Genomic DNA, 20,927 nt, shown 5'->3' with positions numbered 1-20,927 from the left:
GATCCAGAGGGCCTGGAGAGCCAACTAATTACGGAGGACAACTAATGAATAACAGGGACGGGAGTGCAGTCAAAGGGTCAAACGAAGGGAACCGGACAGGGACACCGAGCAGAGAACCCCGGACAGCGCCCACCGCTCCTCAAAGGCGTCAAGGGAGTCGGTGGACGCCGCCCAGAGGAACTCCGCCCGGAGGCGTGAATGGACGGAGGACACAGGAGTCTGGTCTATTGGGATCCAGGAAGTGGGCGGGCGGAGCTCGTCCACTACAAAGGAGCCCCCCCCCAGCCTAAGGGGGAGATCCACAGGGCCTGGAGAACCAACTAGTTACGGGGGACAACTAATGAAAAACAGGGACGGGAGTGCGGTCAAAGGGTCAAACGAAGGGAACCGGACGGGGACACCGAGCAGAGAACTCCGGACAGCGCCCACCGCTCCTCAAAGGCGTCAAGGGAGTCGGTGGACGCCGCCCAGAGGAACTCCGCCCGGAGGCATGAATGGACGGAGGACACAGGAGTCTGGTCCTATTGGGATCCAGGGAGTGGGCGGGCGGAGCTCGTCCACTACGAAAGGAGCCCCCCCCAGCCTAAGGGGGAGATCCACAGGGCCTGGAGAGCCAACTAATTACGGGGGACAACTAATGAAAAACAGGGACGGGAGTGCGGTCAAAGGGTCAAACGAAGGGAACCGGACGGGGACACCGAGCAGAGAACTCCGGACAGCGCCCACCGCTCCTCAAAGGCGTCAAGGGAGTCGGTGGACGCCGCCCAGAGGAACTCCGCCCGGAGGCATGAATGGACGGAGGACACAGGAGTCTGGTAGAAGGCAAATATATTGGCCACTGGATGAACAGTTTTCTGTTCCCTGAGTGACCAGAGCAGGTGCTGCCCTAGAGCAATCAGGAACCTGCCAGAACCAATTAAGACTGGCAAGCTAATCAAGACACCTGTAGCCAATTAAGAACTTTCTGGATTCAATTATGGCAGTTAGGCTAATCAGGATGCCTGGTTTAAAAAGGACCTCCCAACAGTTAGTAGGGGGTCGTGCCAGGAGCAGAAAGTGAGAAGGTGTGCTGCTGGAGGAGTGAAGAGTTCAAGTGTGATCAGGCTTCAGGAGGAAGATACCGCAGTGAGGATAAAGAAGGTGCTGGGGGGAAGGCAATGGGGAAGTAGCCCAGGAAGTTGTAGCTGTCACGCAGCTGATACAGGGAACATTGTGGACAGCTGCTATCCACAGGGCCCTGGGCTGGAACCCAGAGTAGAGGGTGGGCCTGGGTTCCCTCGCATCCCCCCAACTCCTGATCGGACACAGGAGGAGTCGAACCTGGTCTGTGAGAAACACCAGAAGGGAAGGTCTAAACTGGAAAGGGATCCGCCCTGACCCACTAGGTGGGACCCAGAAACTGCGGGGATTGTTCTCCGTTTCCCCCATGCTGGCCAGTGATGAGGTTAGCTGAGTGGATGGCAGGTTTGAGCCACTAGCAAGAATGGCCAAACTGAGGGCTGCTGTGAATCACTGAGGCAAGCAAATCCACCAATAAGCGCAGGACCCACTGAGGCAGAGGAGGAACTTTGTCACACAGCATTGACTGCAGGAGATGGCAACAAATATTGTGAGGCTTGTGATAAAATTGCAGGAGCTGGCAAAGCTATAATAACCAAAGACACCAGGCAAGCTTTCACAGTGACCACCTTCTAAATAATTGTTTGATATCAACAAACCTTACCAAGAAAGTCTAAAAGGATGTCAGGAACCAATTTGTTTACTTAGTTCAGACACACAAAAATTGTTCTGAGAAAAGTTATCCAAACGTTGACAATTTCAGTTTAGAAAGTATTTCTATCTTTAACTTTTAAGCTAGGGAGAAAGGGAGTTAATAACCGAAGTCCACATCCTGCTGGGATGTAAATAGGATGCTATGGTATACCAGCTTGCATTCCTTCACCTACCTAAAGTTGTGCCCTCTGAATGGGCAACATAGTACAGCTGCTTTTGTTCCGTTTTATTCATGGCAAAGTAGAGAACTGCTGGAATGTCATATTTACCCATCTCATCAAAACTACAGAGAGGAAACACAAAAGGCTTACATGCATTAATTACCATAGTCTCAACTACATTAGAATGCACATTAGTAAATCTCAAGTTTGTTAGCTAAGTAAAACAGAAACTGTTCAATGTCCTCCCCGTGGAAGGAAAAGGCCGGGGTAGGGACCGTTGAATCGTGGAAGTCAACGAATGGCTACGCAGGTGGTGTCGGAGAGAAGGCTTTGGATTCTTTGACCATGGGATGGTGTTCCATGAAGGAGGAGTGCTGGGCAGAGACGGGCTCCACCTAACAAAGAGGGAAGAGCATCTTTGTGAGCAGGCTGGCTAACCTAGTGAGGAGGGCTTTAAACTAGGTTCACCGGGGGAAGGAGACCAAAGCCCTGAGGTAAGTGGGAAAGCAGGATACCGGGAGGAAGCACAGGCAGGAACGTCTGTGAGGGGAGGGCTCCTACCTCATACTGAGAATGGGGGGCGATCAGCAGGTTATCTCAAGTGCCTATATACAAATGCACAAAGCCTTGGAAACAAGCAGGGAGAACTGGAGGTCCTGGTGATGTCAAGGAATTATGACGTGATTGGAATAACAGAGACTTGGTGGGATAACTCACATGACTGGAGTACTGTCATGGATGGATATAAGCTGTTCAGGAAGGACAGGCAGGGCAGAAAAGGTGGGGGAGTTGCATTGTTTGTAAGGGAGCAGTATGACTGCTCAGAGCTCCGGTATGAAACTGCAGAAAAACCTGAGTGTCTCTGGATTAAGTTTAGAAGCGTGAGCAACAAGGGTGATGTAGTGGTGGGAGTCTGCTATAGACCACCGGACCAGGGGGATGAGGTGGATGAGGCTTTCTTCCGGCAACTTGCAGAAGCTACTAGATCGCACGCCCTGGTTCTCATGGGTGACTTTAATTTTCCTGATATCTGCTGGGAGAGCAATACAGCAGTGCATAGACAATCCAGGAAGTTTTTGGAAAATGTAGGGGACAATTTCCTGGTGCAAGTGCTGGAGGAACCAACTGGGGGGGAGCTTTTCTTGACCTGCTGCTCACAAACCGGGAAGAATTAGTGGGGGAAGCAAAAGTGGATGGGAATCTGGGAGGCAGTGACCATGAGTTGGTTGAGTTCAGGATCCTGACACAGGGAAGAAAGGTAAGCAGCAGAATATGGACCCTGGACTTCAGGAAAGCAGACTTCGACTCCCTCAGGGAACAGATGGGTAAGATCCCCTGGGGGAATAACATGAATGGGAAAGGAGTCCAGGAGAGCTGGCTGTATTTCAAAGAATCCCTATTGAGGTTACAGGGACAAACCATCCCGATGTGTCGAAAGGATAGTAAATATGGCAGGCGACCAGCTTGGCTTAACAGTGAAATCCTTGCGGATCTTAAACATGAAAAAGAAGCTTACAAGAAGTGGAAGATTGGACAAATGACCAGGGAAGAGTATGAAAATATTGCTCGGGCATGTAGGAATGAAATCAGGAGGGCCAAATCGCACCTGGAGCTGCAGCTAGCAAGAGATGTTAAGAGTAACAAGAAGGGTTTCTTCAGGTATGTTGGCAACAAGAAGAAAGCCAAGGAAAGTGTGGGCCCCTTACTGAACGAGGGAGGCAACCTAGTGACAGAGGATGTGGAAAAAGCTAATGTACTCAATGCTCTTTTTGCCTCTGTCTTCACGAACAAGGTCAGCTCCCAGACTGCTGCGCTGGGCATCACAGCATGGGGAGTAGGTGGCCAGCCCTCTGTGGAGAAAGAGGTGGTTAGGGACTATTTAGAAAAGCTGGACGTGCACAAGTCCAGGGGGCTGGACGCGTTGCATCCGAGAGTGCTAAAGGAATTGGCGTCTGTGATTGCAGAGCCATTGGCCATTATCTTTGAAAACTCGTGGCGAACGGGGGAAGTCCCGGATGACTGGAAAAAGGCTAATGTAGTGCCAATCTTTAAAAAAGGGAAGAAAGAGGATCCTGGGAACTACAGGCCAGTCAGTCTCACCTCAGTCCCCAGAAAAATCATGGAGCAGGTCCTCAAAGAATCAATCCTGAAGCACTTACACGAGAGGAAAATGATCAGGAACAGTCAGCATGAATTCACCAAGGGAAGGTCATGCCTGACTAATCTAATCCCCTTCTATGATGAGATTACTGGTTTTGTGGATAAAGGGAAAGCAGTGGATGTATTGTTTCTTGACTTTAGCAAAGCTTTTGACACGGTCTCCCACAGACCATTTTTAGTAGTTTTAAATAATTAGTACTCCATTTTTAGTAGTTTTAAATAATTCACTCTACCTGAATTCCCAGAACTTTTGTTGGTCAGGTTTAAGTGTCTTGTGTTTTGTAGACCAAGTGTTCCCTCTGCTGTATTCTTGTCAGCAAGTTAAAGAAGTATGGGCTGGATGAATGCATTATAAGGTGGGTAGAAAGTTGGCTAGATTGTCGGGCTCAATGGGTAGTGATCAATGGCTCCATGTCTAGTTGGCAGCCGGTATCAAGTGGAGTGCCCCAAGGGTCGGTCCTGGGGCCGGTTTTGTTCAATATCTTCATAAATGATCTGGAGGATGGTGTGGATTGCACTCTCAGCAAATTTGCGGATGATACTAAACTAGGAGGAGTGGTAGATATGCTGGAGGGCAGGGATAGGATACAGAGGGACCTAGACAAATTGGAGGATTGGGCCAAAAGAAATCTGATGAGGTTCAACAAGGATAAGTGCAGGGTCCTGCACTTAGGACGGAAGAATCCCATGCACCGCTACAGACTAGGGACTGAAAGGCTAGGCAGCAGTTCTGCAGAAAAGGACCGAGGGGTGACAGTGTAAGCTGGATATGAGTCAACAGTGTGCCCTTGTTGCCAAGAAGGCCAATGGCATTTTGGGATGTATAAGTAGGGGCATAGCCAGCAGATTGAGGGACGTGATCGTTCCCCTCTATTCGACATTGGTGAGGCCTCATCTGGAGTACTGTGTCCAGTTTTGGGCCCCACACTACAAGAAGGATGTGGATAAATTGGAGAGAGTCCAGCGAAGGGCAAAAAAAATGATTAGGGGTCTGGAACACATGACTTATGAGGAGAGGCTGAGGGAACTGGGATTGTTTAGTCTGCAGAAGAGAAGAATGAGGGGGGATTTGATAGCTGCTTTCAACTACCTGAGAGGTGGTTCCAAAGAGGATGGCTCTAGACTATTCTCAGTGATAGAAGATGACAGGACAAGGAGTAATGGTCTCAAGTTGCAGTGGGGGAGGTTTAGGTTGGCTATTAGGAAAAACTTTTTCACTAGGAGGGTGGTGAAACACTGGAATGCGTTACCTAGGGAGGTGGTGGAATCTCCTTCCTTAGATATTTTTAAGGTCAGGCTTGACAAAGCCCTGGCTGGGATGATTTAGTTGGGGATTGATCCTGCTTTGAGCAGGGGGTTGGACTAGATGACTTCCTGAGGTCCCTTCCAACCCTGATATTCTATGATTCTATGACTAAGTCAAACCATTTAGAGGTTTGGGTTCTTGGCCTCACTTCAGAAAGTAAGGCAGCTCTGTCTCCAGAGATCAAGGCAGAAGCATGTCAGCTCAGGAGACCTGAGATTAGTGCAATGTGCCAAAGCACCAAGCCATGGGCCTTTCCCCATGCCCATGAGGAGCTACAGACAGGAGAACCCTTCAGTCTCATACCAGTTTTGATACTTTGACTCTGAATAGGTGGTTTTTTCTCTCATTTGCTCCATTGCCATTGGTTGTTCATGCCACTTTATCCTGACTCTCTCCTATCACTGCAGCCCTTCAGCTGCTCAATCTCACTATCACTGTCCAGTATGCTTCTCATCTTCCTTTTCTTCCTCCTCCCCTAACTCACTTCAGTATCCACCTCCCTTTAACCACACCCTTCCCTTACACCTTCAGTCCCTCCCCACCATTCCTCTCCCGCACTTCAGCCCCAATGGGTGCCCTGTGTCTTTTTATCATATTGCTTGTCATTATAGGTCCCCTCCCACTTTTGGGTCACTACCAATCTGTGCTAGGTATCAGCTAATAATGTGAAAGGGAAAGATTCCCCTATCCCATTATCTATCCCCCAGCCCAGCCAGTCACCAAGGACCCAGCCAGTTCCATTTTTAGTAGTTTTAAATAATTCACTCTACCTGAATTCCCAGAACTTTTGTTGGTCAGGTTTAAGTGTCTTGTGTTTTGTAGACCAAGTGTTCCCTCTGCTGTTTCCCAACCAAACATCAAAGCCTGCATCTGCTAGCATGAAGCCCAGGCTGTTGTTGTCCAGGTTTGAAATCCAGTGAGTAGCATCTCCTAGGACTGGATGTTGCAAAAACACTACTGGCTTTTGCCCTGAAAAGGAAGAACATTTTATTAGGGTACGGCAGTAGCTCCACAGTAGTGAAGGTTGTGTTACAGAGTTTGCTTTAACAGGACCTTATTTTGTAAAAGTCTCATTGAAATGGCAAAAATCAAAACATAGAATAAAATTGGGGCATGACTGGGTTTTTCATGCTGATTTGATGAAAAGTGGATTGATAGAGAAAGAATAATAAGGTCAAAGGTCGCCTCTTTTGGCAATTTCCTACTGGACTGTGTCACTTTTTGCACGCCTTTTGCAAGAAATCTAAAGCTCTGGGATCTGTTCTTTGCCCACATTGTGACTCCTCATGTGCAGATTCCAAGAATAGGAGTTATACATCGGTACTTTCTGTCTGTGGAGTATTTTAGAGCTTTGGCATCTGAATGGCAAATTTGTGTGACTTACAGAGGGGCAACAATGTATTAGTCTCTAAGTACCACAAGTACTCCTTTTCTTTTTGCAGATACAAACTAACACGGCTGCTACTCTAAAACAAATGTGAGAGCCTCTCCCCAAATATGCCTGTAATCTAGGTGAAAGGTCCTTGAGTGGGGCAAGAGGAGACCTGAGGTTCAAATCTCATCTATTTTAACTGCAGGTGAAATTCCTGTGTGTCACAGAGTGGCTGGCTCCTATAAATGAGCTATGTTGGAACTTCTGGTTACAGAGAAATTGCATGTTGTTTGTGTAATAAACCAGCTACCAGAAGGTGTGCTACTGAGGCAAGAGAGCCTGTCATGGAGTTCTTCGGGTATCTGAAAGGACAAACTGAGGCAGGCTCACCTGGATTACTGAAGGGCACTCCAGGTGGGGCTGCCTTATCACACCATGCCACGAAACCCATATTAGAAAACAGTTAGGAAGGAGTCTGGAGATCTAGAACCCAGATCTCTAATTAATGTGACAAACCCAACTGCATCACACTGCCACTCAGAGTGATTAAACCAGGTTGGATTATCTTTTTTCCAACCTGTGTAAACTACAGACCTTTTCCCAAAGCCAGGGATAGAACACAGGAGGCTACTGCTGACTAGTAAACAGTTATGTAAATCACTGGGAAAGTGTGTGTCAAGTCCTCCTTCACTGGCTAGTCTCCAAAAGGTGGGGGCAGTTACTGCTGGAGCTCAACAGTAAAAGTCTAAAATAGGGATTGGAAGGCCTAGCCCTTCACACCCTGCTGCTGATCTATGTGGGAGGATGGCATTGTTGCATGTGAATCACATAGTGTAAAGATCTCTTTAAAATAGATCTTTGTACTTGAAAATGTGAGTAATCTGTAAATTAAAGTGTGACTCACCAACTGAAATGTGTATGTTGTCACACACTTTGCTTGTGTAACCCATTGCTCAGTGTGTCCTCTGTGATTCTCTGGACCCAATCCATAGACCAGTGATCACCAACCGGTCGATTGTGATTAACTAGTCGATCCTAGAGGAACTTCCAGGCAATCGCAATCTCCGGCGGCACAGTGGGGCTGCTGCTAAGACAGGCTCCCATGCTGCTCCCAGGAGCGATCAGCCAGCGCGGCCCCAAGGGAAAGGGTCTCCCTCTGTGCGCTGCTCCTGCTTGCAAGCATCACCCCCACAATTCCCATTGGCCAGGAACGGGGAGCTGTGGCCAATGGGAGCTGGGGGGGCAGTGCTTGCAGAGAGGGGCAGCACACAGAGCCACATGCTACCCACCCTCACTTCCCCCCTCCCCAGGGCCACAGGGGTACGTTGGTCCCTTCTGGGAGCGGTGTGGGGCTCGCGTAGGCAGGGAGTCTGCCTTAGCAGCAGCCACGCTGCACAACTGGGAGCCACCAGAGGTAAATGCTGCCCGGTGGGAGGCCGCATCCCAATCCCCAGCACTGTACCCCCTCCTGCACCCCAACACTCTGCCCCAGCCCGGAGCCCCCTCCTGCACCCAAACTCCCTCCCAGAGCTTGCACCTCTCACCCGCTTTTGCACCCCAACCCTCTGCTCCAGGCTCAGCCCAAAGCCCCCTCCCACACTGCAAACCCCTTGGCCCCAGCCCAGAACCCACACTCCCTCCCCCTACCCCAGCCTGATGAAAGTGAGTGAGGGTGGGAGACAGCAAGTGACGGGGAGGGGGGGAGATGTAGTGGATGGGGTGGGCTTTGGGGAAGGGGTGGGGCCTAGGGGAAGGGGTGGGATAGATCCTGGGTTGCCCTTAAATTCAAAAAGTGACCTTGGGCGTAAAAAGGTTGGAGACTGCTGCCACAGAGAATGCAATTCTGTGTTAGCTCACAGCCTTGCTCTTTAGTACAAGCTAAAGACTCATGCTTTTAGCAGTGGAGGTTATCAGTTCTACGCCAAGTTTTGGTCAAGATGGTGTCTATATCCCTTATTAGCATCTTTGAAGGTTGAAAACTATGTTTCATGGTGGCAAAGAAATGGGCAGAAATTGTATTGCAGCTGCATATACTCGAGTGCAATTTAGGGGACTGTTTTTTAGAAACTTGGGCCACCAAGCCTTCCTTACTTCATACAAATAACTCATACCTGTGTTCCCACTGTTCTTCCCACCAGGAATTCTGTTAACGCTAAGGATATATCCATCTTCTGTTGTAACTTCATATTCCTCACTGGGGTATCCATGGTACCTGATGATTTCAGTCTGCAGGGAGCCAAATAAAGGTTTGTTTATACATATATCCATTTTTCACATTGTGTGCGCACTGAGGTCTCTTGAAGGAAACATTGGTCCCAATCCACATGTCCACTTGAGCTCTTGCTCAACACAGGAGGCACAGGGAGAAGGTGCTACCTTTGTGCTCTTCCAGGTCCCAGGGCTGCTGAGGACTGGTTCATTTACCAAGAGTTATAATTATGCGAGCTGGTAATGGCCCGAAAGCGATCACTGAAGCACAGCAAAGCTCTGAGCCCTCCCTTTAACCTCGGGGGAAACAGATGGCCAGGAAGGGCTGTTGATGCAATATGCTGTAACATCACCATAGAAGGGCACCTGTGATTCACCTGGGTAGTGCAGCCTCTACACCAGGGGTCACTAACCGGTAGATTGCAACTGACTGGTCAATCCTAGAGGATCTCCCAGTCGATTGCGATCTCCGGCGGCACAGCGGGGCTTCCGCTAAGACAGGCTCCCTGTCTGCCCTGGCCCCACACTGCTCCTGGAAGCGGCCAGCGCAACCCTGAAGCCCCAGGGATCGGGCACAGGGCAGGATTCTCCCTCCGTGCACTGCTCCTGCCTGCAAGCACCGCCCCCGCAGCTCCCATTGGCCGGGAATGGGGAGCTGTGGCCAATGGGAGCTGCGGGGGAGGTGCTTGCAGAGAGGGGCAGCATGTGGAGCCCACCCCGTCCCTCCGGGGCCACAGGGCTGTGTTGGCCCCTTCTGGGTGCGGCATGGGGTTGGGGTAGGCAGGGAGCCTGTCTTAGAGGCAGCCATGCTGCACCAACAACTGGGAGTCGCCGGAGGTAAGTGCTGCCTGGTGGGAGGTTGCATCCCAACCCCCAGCCCTGAGCCCCCTCCTGGATAACCCTGAACCCCCTCCTGCACCCCAAGCCCCAGCCCTGACTCCCCTCCCAGAGCCAGCACCCTACCCCCTCCTGTACCCCAACACTCTGTCTCAGCCCTGACCCCCCCCTCCCAGAGCCAGGACCCTGTACCCCTCCTGCAACCCAACACTCTGCTCCAGCCAGGAGCACCCAAACTCCTCCCCAGAGCTGCACCGCTCACCCACTCCTCCACCCCAACCCCCTGCCCCAGGCTCAGCCCAGAGCCCCCTCCCACACTGCAAACCCCTCAGCCCCAGCCCAGAGCCCACACCCCCTCCTGAACCCAAAACCCAACCCCCTATCCAAGCCCAGTGAAAGTGAGTGAGGGTGGGGGAGAGCAGTGATGGGGGGGGGATAGAGTGGGTGGGGCAGGTCTTTGAGGAAGGAGGGACCTCAGGGAAGGGGCGGGGTAGATCCTGGGTTGCCCTTAAATTCAGAAAGTGATCTTGGGTGTAAAAAAATTGGAGAGCACTGCTTTACACTATGTAATAGTCAGATTTCAATGCTGCATCCCTAAAAATGATAAAGAATTACAAGCCATTCTAAATTTCTGGGATTAGATCATCAGTTAAATTCAAACATCAAAATCAAGAAACTATTGATTATATATATCTACTGTATTTTAGATTTTTCAGGAGTAGTCATCACCATAGTGCTGGTATCTAAGTACGGAGTGGATTAGGGAGTTGGCTAAGCCCTGGTCTACACTCGGACTTTAGGTCGAATTTAGCAGCGTTAAATCGATGTAAACCTGCACCCGTCCACACAATGAAGCCCTTTATTTCGACTTAAAGGGCTCTTAAAATCGATTTCCTTACTCCACCCCCTGACGAGTGGATTAGCGCTTAAATCGGCCTTGCCGGGTCGAATTTGGGGTACTGTGGACACAATTCGACGGTATTGGCCTCCGGGAGCTATCCCAGCGTGCTCTATTGTGACCGCTCTGGACAGCACTCTCAACTCAGATGCACTGGCCAGGTAGACAGGAAAAGAACTGTGAACTTTTGAATCTCATTTCCTGTTTGGCCAGCGTGGCAAGCTGCAGGTGACCATGCAGAGCTCATCAGCAAAGGTGACCATGATGGAGTCCCAGAATCGCAAAAGAGCTCCAGCATGGACTGAACGGGAGGTACGGGATCTGATCGCTGTTTGGGGAGAGGAATCCGTGCTATCAGAACTCCGTTCCAGTTTTGGAAATGCCAAAACCTTTGTGAAAATCTCCCAGGGCATGAAGGACAGGCCCTAACAGAGACCCGAAGCAGTGCCACGTGAAACTTAAGGAGCTGAGGCAAGCCTACCAGAAAACCAGAGAGGCGAATGGCCGCTCCGGGTCAGAGCCCCAAACATGCCGCTTCTATGATGAGCTGCATGCCATTTTAGGGGGTTCAGCCACCACTACCCCAGCCGTGTTGTTTGACTCCTTCAATGGAGATGGAGGCAACACGGAAGCAGGTTTTGGGGACGAAGAAGATGATGATGATGATGAGGTTATAGATAGCTCACAGCAAGCAAGCGGAGAAACCGGTTTTCCCGACAGCCAGAAACTGTTTCTCACCCTGGACCTGGAGCCAGTACCCCCGCCCCCCCGAACCCACCCAAGGCTGCCTCCTGGAGCCGGCAGGTGGAGAAGGGACCTCCGGTGAGTGTACTTTTTAAAATACTATACATGGTTTAAAAGCAAGCATGTAAAAGGATTACTTTCCCCTGGCATTCGTGACTCTCCTGGATGTACTCCCAAAGCCTTTGCAAAAGGTTTCTGGGGAGGGTAGCCTTATTGTGTCCTTCACTTTACCACTCCAGGCCAGTAACACGTACTCGGAAATCATTGTACAACAAAGAATTGCAGTGTATGTTTGCTGGCGTTCAAACAACATCCGTTCTTTATCTCTCTGTGTTATCCTCAGGAGAGTGAGATATCATTCATGGTCACCTGGTTGAAATAGGGTGCTTTTCTTCAGGGGACACTCAGAGGAGCCCATTCCTGCTGGGCTGTTTGCCTGTGGCTGAACAGAAATGTTCCCCACTGTTAGCCACGGGGAGGGGGGAGGGGGTAGCCACACGGTGAGGGGAGGCAAAATGTGACCTTGTAACGAAAGCACATGTGCTATGTATGTAATGTTAACAGCAAGGTTTACCCTGAAAGACAGTAGCCATTGTTTTATAAAATGTGTCTTTTTAAATACCGCTGTCCCTTTTTTTTCTCCACCAGCTGCATGTGTTTCAATGATCACAGGATCTTCTCCTTCCCAGAGGCTAGTGAAGATTAGAAAGAAAAAAAATGCACTCATGATGAAATGTTCTCTGAGCTCATGCTGTCCTCCCACACTGACAGAGCACAGACGAATGCGTGGAGGCAAATAATGTCAGAGTGCAGGAAAGCACAAAATGACCGGGAGGAGAGGTGGCGGGCTGAAGAGAGTAAGTGGCGGGCTGACGAGAGGGCTGAAGCTCAAATGTGGCGGCAGCGTGATGAGAGGAGGCAGGATTCAATGCTGAGGCTGCTGGAGGATCAAACCAATATGCTCCAGTGTATGGCTGAGCTGCAGCAAAGGCAGCTGGAGCACAGACTGCTGCTACAGCCCCTGTGTAACCAACCACCCTCCTCCTCAAGTTCCATAGCCTCCTCACCCAGACGCCCAAGAACGCGGTGGGGGGGCCACCAGCCAACTAGCCACTCCACCACAGAGGATTGCCCAAAAAAAAGAAGACTGGCATTCAATACATTTTAAAGTTGTAAACTTTTAAAGTGCTGTGTGGCATTTTCCTTCCCTCCTCCACCACCCGTCCTGGGCTACCTTGGTAGTCATCCCCCTATTTGTGTGGTGAATGAATAAAGAATGCATGAATGTGAAGCAACAATGACTTTATTGCCTCTGCAAGCAATGATCGAAGGGAGGAGGGGAGGGTGGTTAGCTTACAGGGAAGTAGAGTGAACGAAGGGGCGGGGGGTTTCATCAAGGAGAAACAAAGAGAACTTTCACACCGTAGCCTGGCCAGTCATGAAACTGGTTTTCAAAGCTTCTCTGATGCATACCGCGTCCTCCTGTGCTCTTCTAACCGCCCTGGTGTCTGGCTGCGCGTAACCAGCAGCCAGACGATTTGCCTCAACCTCCCACCCCACCATAAACGTCTCCCCTTTACTCTCACAGATATTGTGGAGCACACAGCAAGCAGTAATAACAGTGGGAATATTGGTTTCGCTGAGGTCTAAGCGAGTCAGTAAGCTGCGCCAGCACGCCTTTAAACGTCCAAATGCACATTCTACCACCATTCTGCACTTGCTCAGCCTGTAGTTGAACAGCTCCTGACTACTGTCCAGGCTGCCTGTGTACGGCTTCATGAGCCATGGCATTAAGGGGTAGGCTGGGTCCCCAAGGATACATATAGGCATTTCAACATCCCCAACAGTTATTTTCTGGTCTGGGAAGAAAATCCCTTCCTGCAGCTTTTGAAACAGACCAGAGTTCCTGAAGATGCGAGTGTCATGTACCTTTCCCGGCCATCCCACGTTGATGTTGGTGAAACGTCCCTGGTGATCCACCAGAGCTTGCAGCACTATCGAAAAGTACCCCTTGCGGTTTATTTACTCGCCAGCTTGGTGCTCCGGTGCCAAGATAGGGATATGGGTTCCGTCTATGGCCCCACCACAGTTAGGGAATCCCATTGCAGCAAAGCCATCCACTATGACCTACACATTTCCCAGGGTCACTACCCTTGATATCAGCAGATCTTTGATTGCATGGGCTACTTGCATCACAGCAGCCCTCACAGTAGATTTGCCCACTCCAAATTGATTCCCAACTGACCGGTAGCTGTCTGGCGTTGCAAGCTTCCACACGGCTATCGCCACTCGCTTCTCAGCTGTGAGGGCTGCTCTCATCTTGGTATTCATGCGCTTTAGGGCAAGGGAAAGCAAGTCACAAAGTTCCATGAAAGTGCCCTTACGCATGCGAAAGTTTCGCAGCCACTGGGAATCGTCCCAGACTTGCAACACTATGCGGTCCCACCAGTCTGTGCTTGTTTCCTGAGCCCAGAATCGGCATTCCACAGCATGAACCTGCCCCATTAGCACCATGATGCATGCATTGGCAGGGCCCATGCTTTCAGAGAAATCTGTGTCCGTGTCCTGATCACTCACGTGACCGCGCTGACGTCGTCTCCTCACCCGGTATGGCTCTGCCAGGTTCTGGTGCTGCATATACTGCTGGATAATGCGTGTGGTGTTTAATGTGCTCCTAATTGCCAAAGTGAGCTGAGCGGCCTCCATGATTGCCTTGGTATGGCATCCGCACAGGAAAAAGGCGCGGAACGATTGTCTGCCGTTGCTCTGACAGAGGGAGGGGCGACTGACAACACGGCTTACAGGGTTGGCTTCAGGGAGCTAAAATCAACAAAGGGGGTGGCTTTACATCAAGGAGTATTTCAGGCAGGACTTCACGGAGGGTTCCAATAAGAAATGGTGCACCTAAGTTATTGTTCTTATTGGAACAAGGAGGTTAGTCTGGCCTCTGATTGATAAATGGCTAGATTTACCTCGCTGCACCTTCTCTGTGAGTGACTACCGTGTGACCTAGAGGAATGAGTCCCCTAGACAGGGGACGGGGGGAAGCAAATGCGTACAAAACAAATCTGGTCTATTTCTTGTTTTGATCCACTCCATCTATGTTTTACATCTTTGGCTGGCAGCAGATGGTGCAGAAGGATTGCATGCCATCTACATCTCATGGCTCCTCGGCAGAAGATGGTACAATATGACTGCTAGCCATCTTCATCTCTTGCCTGCCCGGCAGAAGATGGTACAATATGACTGCTAGCCATTCTCATCTCTTACCTGCCCGGCAGAAGATGGTACAGTATGACTGCTAGCAATCCGTATCGCCTGCCTGCTCACCATAAGACGGTTCAATAGGACTGACTGCAGGACTAAAGAGAATGACCTGGTCAAGTCACTCCAAATTTAGTCTCTGCACCCATGTCTGCCCAGGTGCTCCTGGCCGACGTGGCCAGGAACACCTCGGACATGACGATGACGGCTACCAGTCCTATTGCACCATCTGCTGCCACAAGGCAATGGGTTGCTGCTGCTGTATAACAATGCAGTACCGCGTCTGCCAGCACCCAGGAGACATACGGTGACGGTTACCTGAGCAGGCTCCATGCTTGCCGTGGTATGGCGTCTGCACAGGTAACTCAGGAAAAAAGGCGCAAAACGATTGTCTGCCCTTGCTTTCACGGAAGGAGGGAGGGAACGGGGGCCTGACGATATGTACCCAGAACCACCCACGACAATGTTTTAGCCCTATCAGGCAATGGGATCTCAACCCAGAATTCCAATGGGCAGCGGAGACTGCGGGAACTGTGGGATAGCCACCCACAGTGCAATGCTCCGGAAGTCGACTCTAGCCTCGGTACTGTGGAAGCACTCCACCGACTTAATGCACTTAATGCACTTAGAGCATTTTCTTTGGGGACACACACACTCGAATATATAAAACCAATTTCTAAAAAACCGACTTCTATAAATTTGACCTAATTCCGTAGTGTAGACATACCCTAAGGATTAAACGATACAGCTGGTTGAATAGAATTAGACTAATATGTTCTTTTCTGATTAATTTCAACCTTTTGGACATCTGAATCCTTTTTGTGGTATTTGGTCAGTGTCAGAGATGGTCCAATACTAGTCAGCTCATATATTTTGATTATTTATGAAATTGGTCAAGTGATATATTCACCAGATACCTTTTTCTACGATTTGACTGCATCTATTGAACATTCAGCAAGCTATTAGCAGAAATGCTGCCAGCCTAAGATGTAAAAGATAGCTGGAGTGGATCGAAACTATGGCCATGAAAAAAGAAATAGACCAGATTTGTTTTGTATTCATTTGCTCCCCTCTCCCTCCCTCCATGAAATCAACGGCCGACAATTGTTTCGGTGAGGTCTGTCAGGGGCACCTTGAAAAGTTTAATGGAGATTCAGTCCTGTCTCAAATACTGGGGGAAGGGATAGCTCAGTGGGTTGAGCATTGTCCTACTAAACCCAGGGTTTTGAGTTCAATCCTTGAGGTGGCCATTCTGTGTGACAGTTGTTTTTGTTTCTCCTTGATGAAAAGCCACCCCCTTTGTTGATTTTAATTCCCTGTAAGCCATGTCATCAGTCGCCCCTCCCTCCATCAGAGTAATGGCAGACAATCGTTCTGCACCTTTTTTCCGTGCAGATGCCATATCATGGCAAGCACGGAGCACGCTCAGATCACTCTGGCAATTATGAGCACATTAAACACCACATGCATTATCCAGCAGTATATGCAGCACCAGAACCTGCCAACGTGAAACCGGGCGAGTAGGCAACATCAGCGCAGTGACAAGAGTGATGAGGACATGGACACAGACTTCTCTCAAAGCACAGGCCCTGGCAATGTGAGCATCATGGTGCTAATGGGGCAGGTTCATGCCGTGGAACGCCAATTCTGAGCCTGGGAAACAAGCACAGACTGGTGGGACGGCATTGTGTTGCAGGTCTGGGACAATTCCCAGTGGCTGCGAAACGTTCGCATGCATAAGGGCACTTTCATGGAACTTTGTGACTTGCTTTCCCCTGCCCTGAGGCACAATAATACCAAGATGAGAGCAGCCCTCTCAGTTGAGAAGCGAGTGGCAATAGCCTTGGGGGGGCTTACAATGCCAGACAGCTACCAGTCAGTTGGGAATCAATTTGGAGTGGGCAAATCTACTGTTGGGGCTGCTGTGATGCAAAAAGCCAACGCAATCAAAGATCTGCTGATATCAAGGGTAGTGACCCTGGGAAATGTGCAGGTCATAGTGGATGGCTTTGCTGCAATGGGATTCCCTAACTGGTGGGGCCATAGACAGAACCCATATCCCTATCTTGGCACTGGAGCACCAAGCCAGTGAGTACATAAACCGCAAGGGGTACTTTTCAATAGTGCTGCAATCACTGGTGGATCACAAGGGACGTTTCACCAACATCAATGTGGGATGGCCAGGAAAGGTACATGACGCTCGCATCTTCAGGAACTTTGGTCTGTTTCAAAAGCTGCAGGAAGGGACTTTCTTCCCAGACCAGAAAATAACCGTTGGGGATGTTGAAATGCCTATATGTATCCTTCGGGACCCAGCCTACCCCTTAATGCCATGGCTCATGAAGCCGTACACAGCCAGCCTGGACAGTAGTCAGGAGCTGTTCAACTACAGGCTGAGCAAGTGCAGAATGGTGGTAGAATGTGTATTTGGACATTTAAAAGCGTGCTGGCGCAGTTTACTGACTCGCTTAGACCTCAGCGAAACCAATATTCCCATTGTTATTACTGCTTGCTGTGTGCTCCACAATATCTGTGAGAGTAAGGGGGAGATGTTTATGGCGGGGTGGGAGGTTTAGGCAAATCATCTGGCTGCTGGTTACACGCAGCCAGACACCAGGGTGGTTTGAAGAGCACAGGAGGGCGTGGTGCGCATCAGAGAAGCTTTGAAAACCAGTTTGATGACTGGCCAGGCTATGGTGTGAAGTTCTGTTTGTTTCTCCTTGATGAAACCCCCACCCCTTGGTTCACTCTACTTCCCTGTAAGCTAACCACCCTCCCCTCCCCCTTTTGATCACCACTTGCAGAGGCAATAAAGTCATTGTTGCTTCACATTCATGAATTCTTTATTAATTCATCAAACAAATAGGGGGATAACTGCCAAGGTAGCCTGGGAGGGGTGAGGGAGGAGGGAAGGACAAGCCCACACTACACTTTAAAACTTAAAAACTTAAAAAATTTAAAACTTATTGAATGCCAGCCTTCTGTTGCTTGGGCAATCCTCTGGGGTGGAGTGGCTGGGTGGCCAGAGGCCACCCCACCGCGTTCTTGGGTGTCTGGGTGAGGAGCTATGGAACTTGGGGAGGAGGGTGGTTGGTTACACAGGGGCAGTCTGTGCTCCAGCTGCCTTTCGTGCAGCTCAACCGTACGCTGGAGCATACGTGCTGAGGCCTCCAGCAGCCTCAGCATTGAATCCTGCCTCCTCTCATCATGCTGTCGCCACCTTTCAGCTTCAGCCCTCTCTTCAGCCTGCCACCTCTCCTCGCGTTCATACTGTGCTTTCCTACACTCTGACATTGTCTGCCTCCACACATTCATCTGTACTCTGTCAGTGTGGGAGGACAGCATGAGGTCAGAGAACATTTCATCATGACTACGTTTTTTTTCACCTTCTAATCTTTGTTAGCCTCTGGGAAGGAGAAGATACTGTGATCCTTGAAACATATGCAGCTAGTAGAGAGAAAAAAAAGAGACAGTGGTATTTAAAAAGACATTTTATAGAATAATGGGTACACTCTCTTTCATGGTAAACCTTGCTGTTAACATTACATACATAGTACATGTGCTTTCATTACAAGGTTGCATTTTGCCTCCCCCCACCGTGTGGCTAACCCCTCCCCCCACTGTGTGGCTAACAGCAGGGAACTTTTCTGTTCCACAGGCAAACAGCCCAGCAGGAACGAGCACCTCTGAATGTCCCCTTAAGAAAAGCACCCTATTTCAACCAGGTGACCGTGAATTATATCATTCTCCTGAGGAAAACACAGAGAGATAAAGAACGGATGTTGTTTGAATGCCAGCAAACATACGCTGCAATGCTTTGTTCTGCAATGATTCCCGAGTACGTGCTACTGGCCTGGCATGGTAAAGTGTCCCACCATGGTGGATGGAATAAGGCTGCCCTCCCCAGAAACCTTTTGCAAAGGCTTTGGGAGTAAATCCTGGAGAGCTTTATGGAGATGTCCCTGGAGGATTTCCGCTCCATCCCCAGACAAGTTAACAGACTCTTCCAGTAGCTCTACTGGCCGCAAATGCCAGGGCAAATTAATCATTAAACATGCTTGCTTTTAAACCATGTATACTATTTAAAAAGGTACACTCACCAGAGGTCCCTTCTCCGCCTGGCGGGTCCAGGAGGCAGCCTTGGTAGGTTTGCGGGGTACTGGCTCCAGGTCCAGGGTGAGAAACAGTTCCTGGCTGTCGGGAAAACCGGTTTCTCCGTTTGCTTGCTGTGAGTTATCTTCCTCATCCCCAAATCCTGCTTCCATGTTGCCTCCCACTCCATTGACGGAGTCAAATCACAGGGTTGGGGTAGTGGTGGCTGAACCCCCTAAAATGGCATGCAGCTCATCATAGAAGCGGCATGTTTGGGGTTCTGACCCGGAGTGGCCATTTGCTTCTCTGGTAGGCTTGCCTCAGCTCCTTAATTTTCACGTGGCACTGCTTCGGGTCCCTGTTATGGCCTCTGTCCTTCATGCCCTGGGAGATTTTTACAAATGTTTTGGCATTTTGAAAACTGGAACGGAGTTCTGATAGCATGGATTCGTCTCCCCATACAGCGATCAGATCCCGTACCTCCCGTTCAGTCCATGCTGGAGCTCTTTTGCGATTCTGGGACTCCATCATGGTCACCTCTGCTGATGAGCTCTGCACTCACCTGCAGCTTGCCATGCTCGCCAAACAGGAAATGAGATTCAAAAGATTGCGGGCCTTTTCCTGTCTACCTGGCCGGTGCATCTGAGTTGAGAGTGCTGTCCAGAGAGTTCACAATGGAGCACTCTGGGATAGCTCCCGGAGGCCAATACCGTTGAATTGCATCCACACTACCCCAAATTCGACCCGGCAAGGCCAATTTCAGCGCTAATCCCCTTGTCAGGCGTGGAGTAAAGAAATCGATTTTAAGAGCCCTTTAAGTAAAAAAAAAGTGGCTTCGTCGTGTGGAGGGGTGCAGGGTTAAATTGATTTAGCGCTGCTAAATTCGACCTCAACTCCTAGTGTAGACCAGGCCTAAATAACTGACTATGGCTTACAGCAGTATATGTTTGATCATATACATGGAGAGACTCCCACTGATTTCAGTAAGAGCTGGAACAGACCTTAAGTACACTGCTCATAGACAATGCGAATCAGTGGCAGAGCTGGGTACAGAATTTAGGAGTCTTGACTCCCAGTGCCCTAAAGCAGCTACTTGCCTGTTCTTTCAGCCAAAGGTGAGGTGGTAGCAGCACCAATCTAACATGCTGTCTTATTATGTGATTTTATGCAAGGTACATCTACTGTACACATGACCATAGCTTGTATTCATTGTGAACTGGACTCAAATAACATTAATTTGGCATGCAGACCATTATCAGTGTTGTTGTATTGGTAATAATGCAATCCATACTTTAAAGAGAGAAAATTACATAACTTACAACATTCATAAAGCATTCTGGAACCACCGTGATCTTCTTTAGCATTTCTTCTCCATGTTTAGTGTTCCATCTTATGAGTTCTTCTGAATATCTAATTCCTTGGAACAAATATGCCAACATAATAAATAGCTGCATCTTGGGCCTGTGTGAAACAATTCATTTATCTGTTAATGGGAATGCTATGAACATACTGTAGCTCTCTGCTTTAAAAAAAATGGTACTATTTACTTTTATAGCAAGAAAAAAGCCAATAGTCTGACTTAGAAGTAAATACCTGCACAAAGAACAGCTGATTTAGCTCCCTGGCCTGAGGGAATGTGTGAAAGCATAGGAGGTGGGTAAAGCTTGGGGTGAAAGTAAGTCCAATGACTTACCAGTATGCTGGGGCCACCTCTGGCCCCCAGAAGGGGCAGGGCCTAGGGTGGAAGGGACAGGGCTGAGGGGGTCAGAGCCAGCCCCAGACCACCCTGTAAGGTAAGTGCCCCCCCTCCCAAGGGTAAGTGCCCCCTGCGGAAGTGGTGGGGCTCCAGCAGCTATTTAAAAGATGGGGCAGCAGAGGCAGCTGGAGCCACAGGCCCTTTAAATAGCCCCTGGAGCCCCCACTCCCCCAGGGCTCCGGGGGCTATTTAAAGGGCCTGTGGCTCCCCTGCTTCTACCGTCCTGGTCCTTTAAATAGCTCCCGGAGCCCTGGAGTAGCAGCGGCGGGGCTCCAGTGGCTATTTAGAGGGCTGGGGCAGTAGAAGCAGGGGAGCCCCAGGCCCTTTAAATAGCCCCCGCAGCCACTACCCTAGGG

The 20,927-nt window shown here is 49.8% G+C and overlaps 1 protein-coding gene across 1 annotated transcript in view; it reads right to left on the bottom strand.

Annotated features, from left to right (window-relative positions):
- Window positions 1-20,270, bottom strand: part of LOC125639648 (lipase member M) — a 37,546-nt gene extending 17,276 nt beyond the window's left edge. The window contains exons 1-4 of the mRNA XM_048857195.2: window positions 20,135-20,270; window positions 8,884-8,998; window positions 6,171-6,369; window positions 1,947-2,056 (exon numbers count right to left, since the gene is read on the bottom strand). Of these exons, the coding sequence (XP_048713152.1) occupies window positions 1,947-2,056; window positions 6,171-6,369; window positions 8,884-8,998; window positions 20,135-20,269 (559 nt within the window). The 5' untranslated portion in view covers window position 20,270. The remainder of the gene's footprint in view (window positions 1-1,946; window positions 2,057-6,170; window positions 6,370-8,883; window positions 8,999-20,134) is intronic.
- Window positions 20,271-20,927: the final 657 nt, after the last annotated feature.

The sequence above is a fragment of the Caretta caretta genome, chromosome 7, assembly GCF_965140235.1.
Source record: "Caretta caretta isolate rCarCar2 chromosome 7, rCarCar1.hap1, whole genome shotgun sequence".
Taxonomy (NCBI): Eukaryota; Metazoa; Chordata; order Testudines; family Cheloniidae; genus Caretta; species Caretta caretta.
The sequence above is the reverse complement of the archived record's forward strand: the minus strand, read 5'-3'. Positions and strand labels throughout refer to the sequence as shown.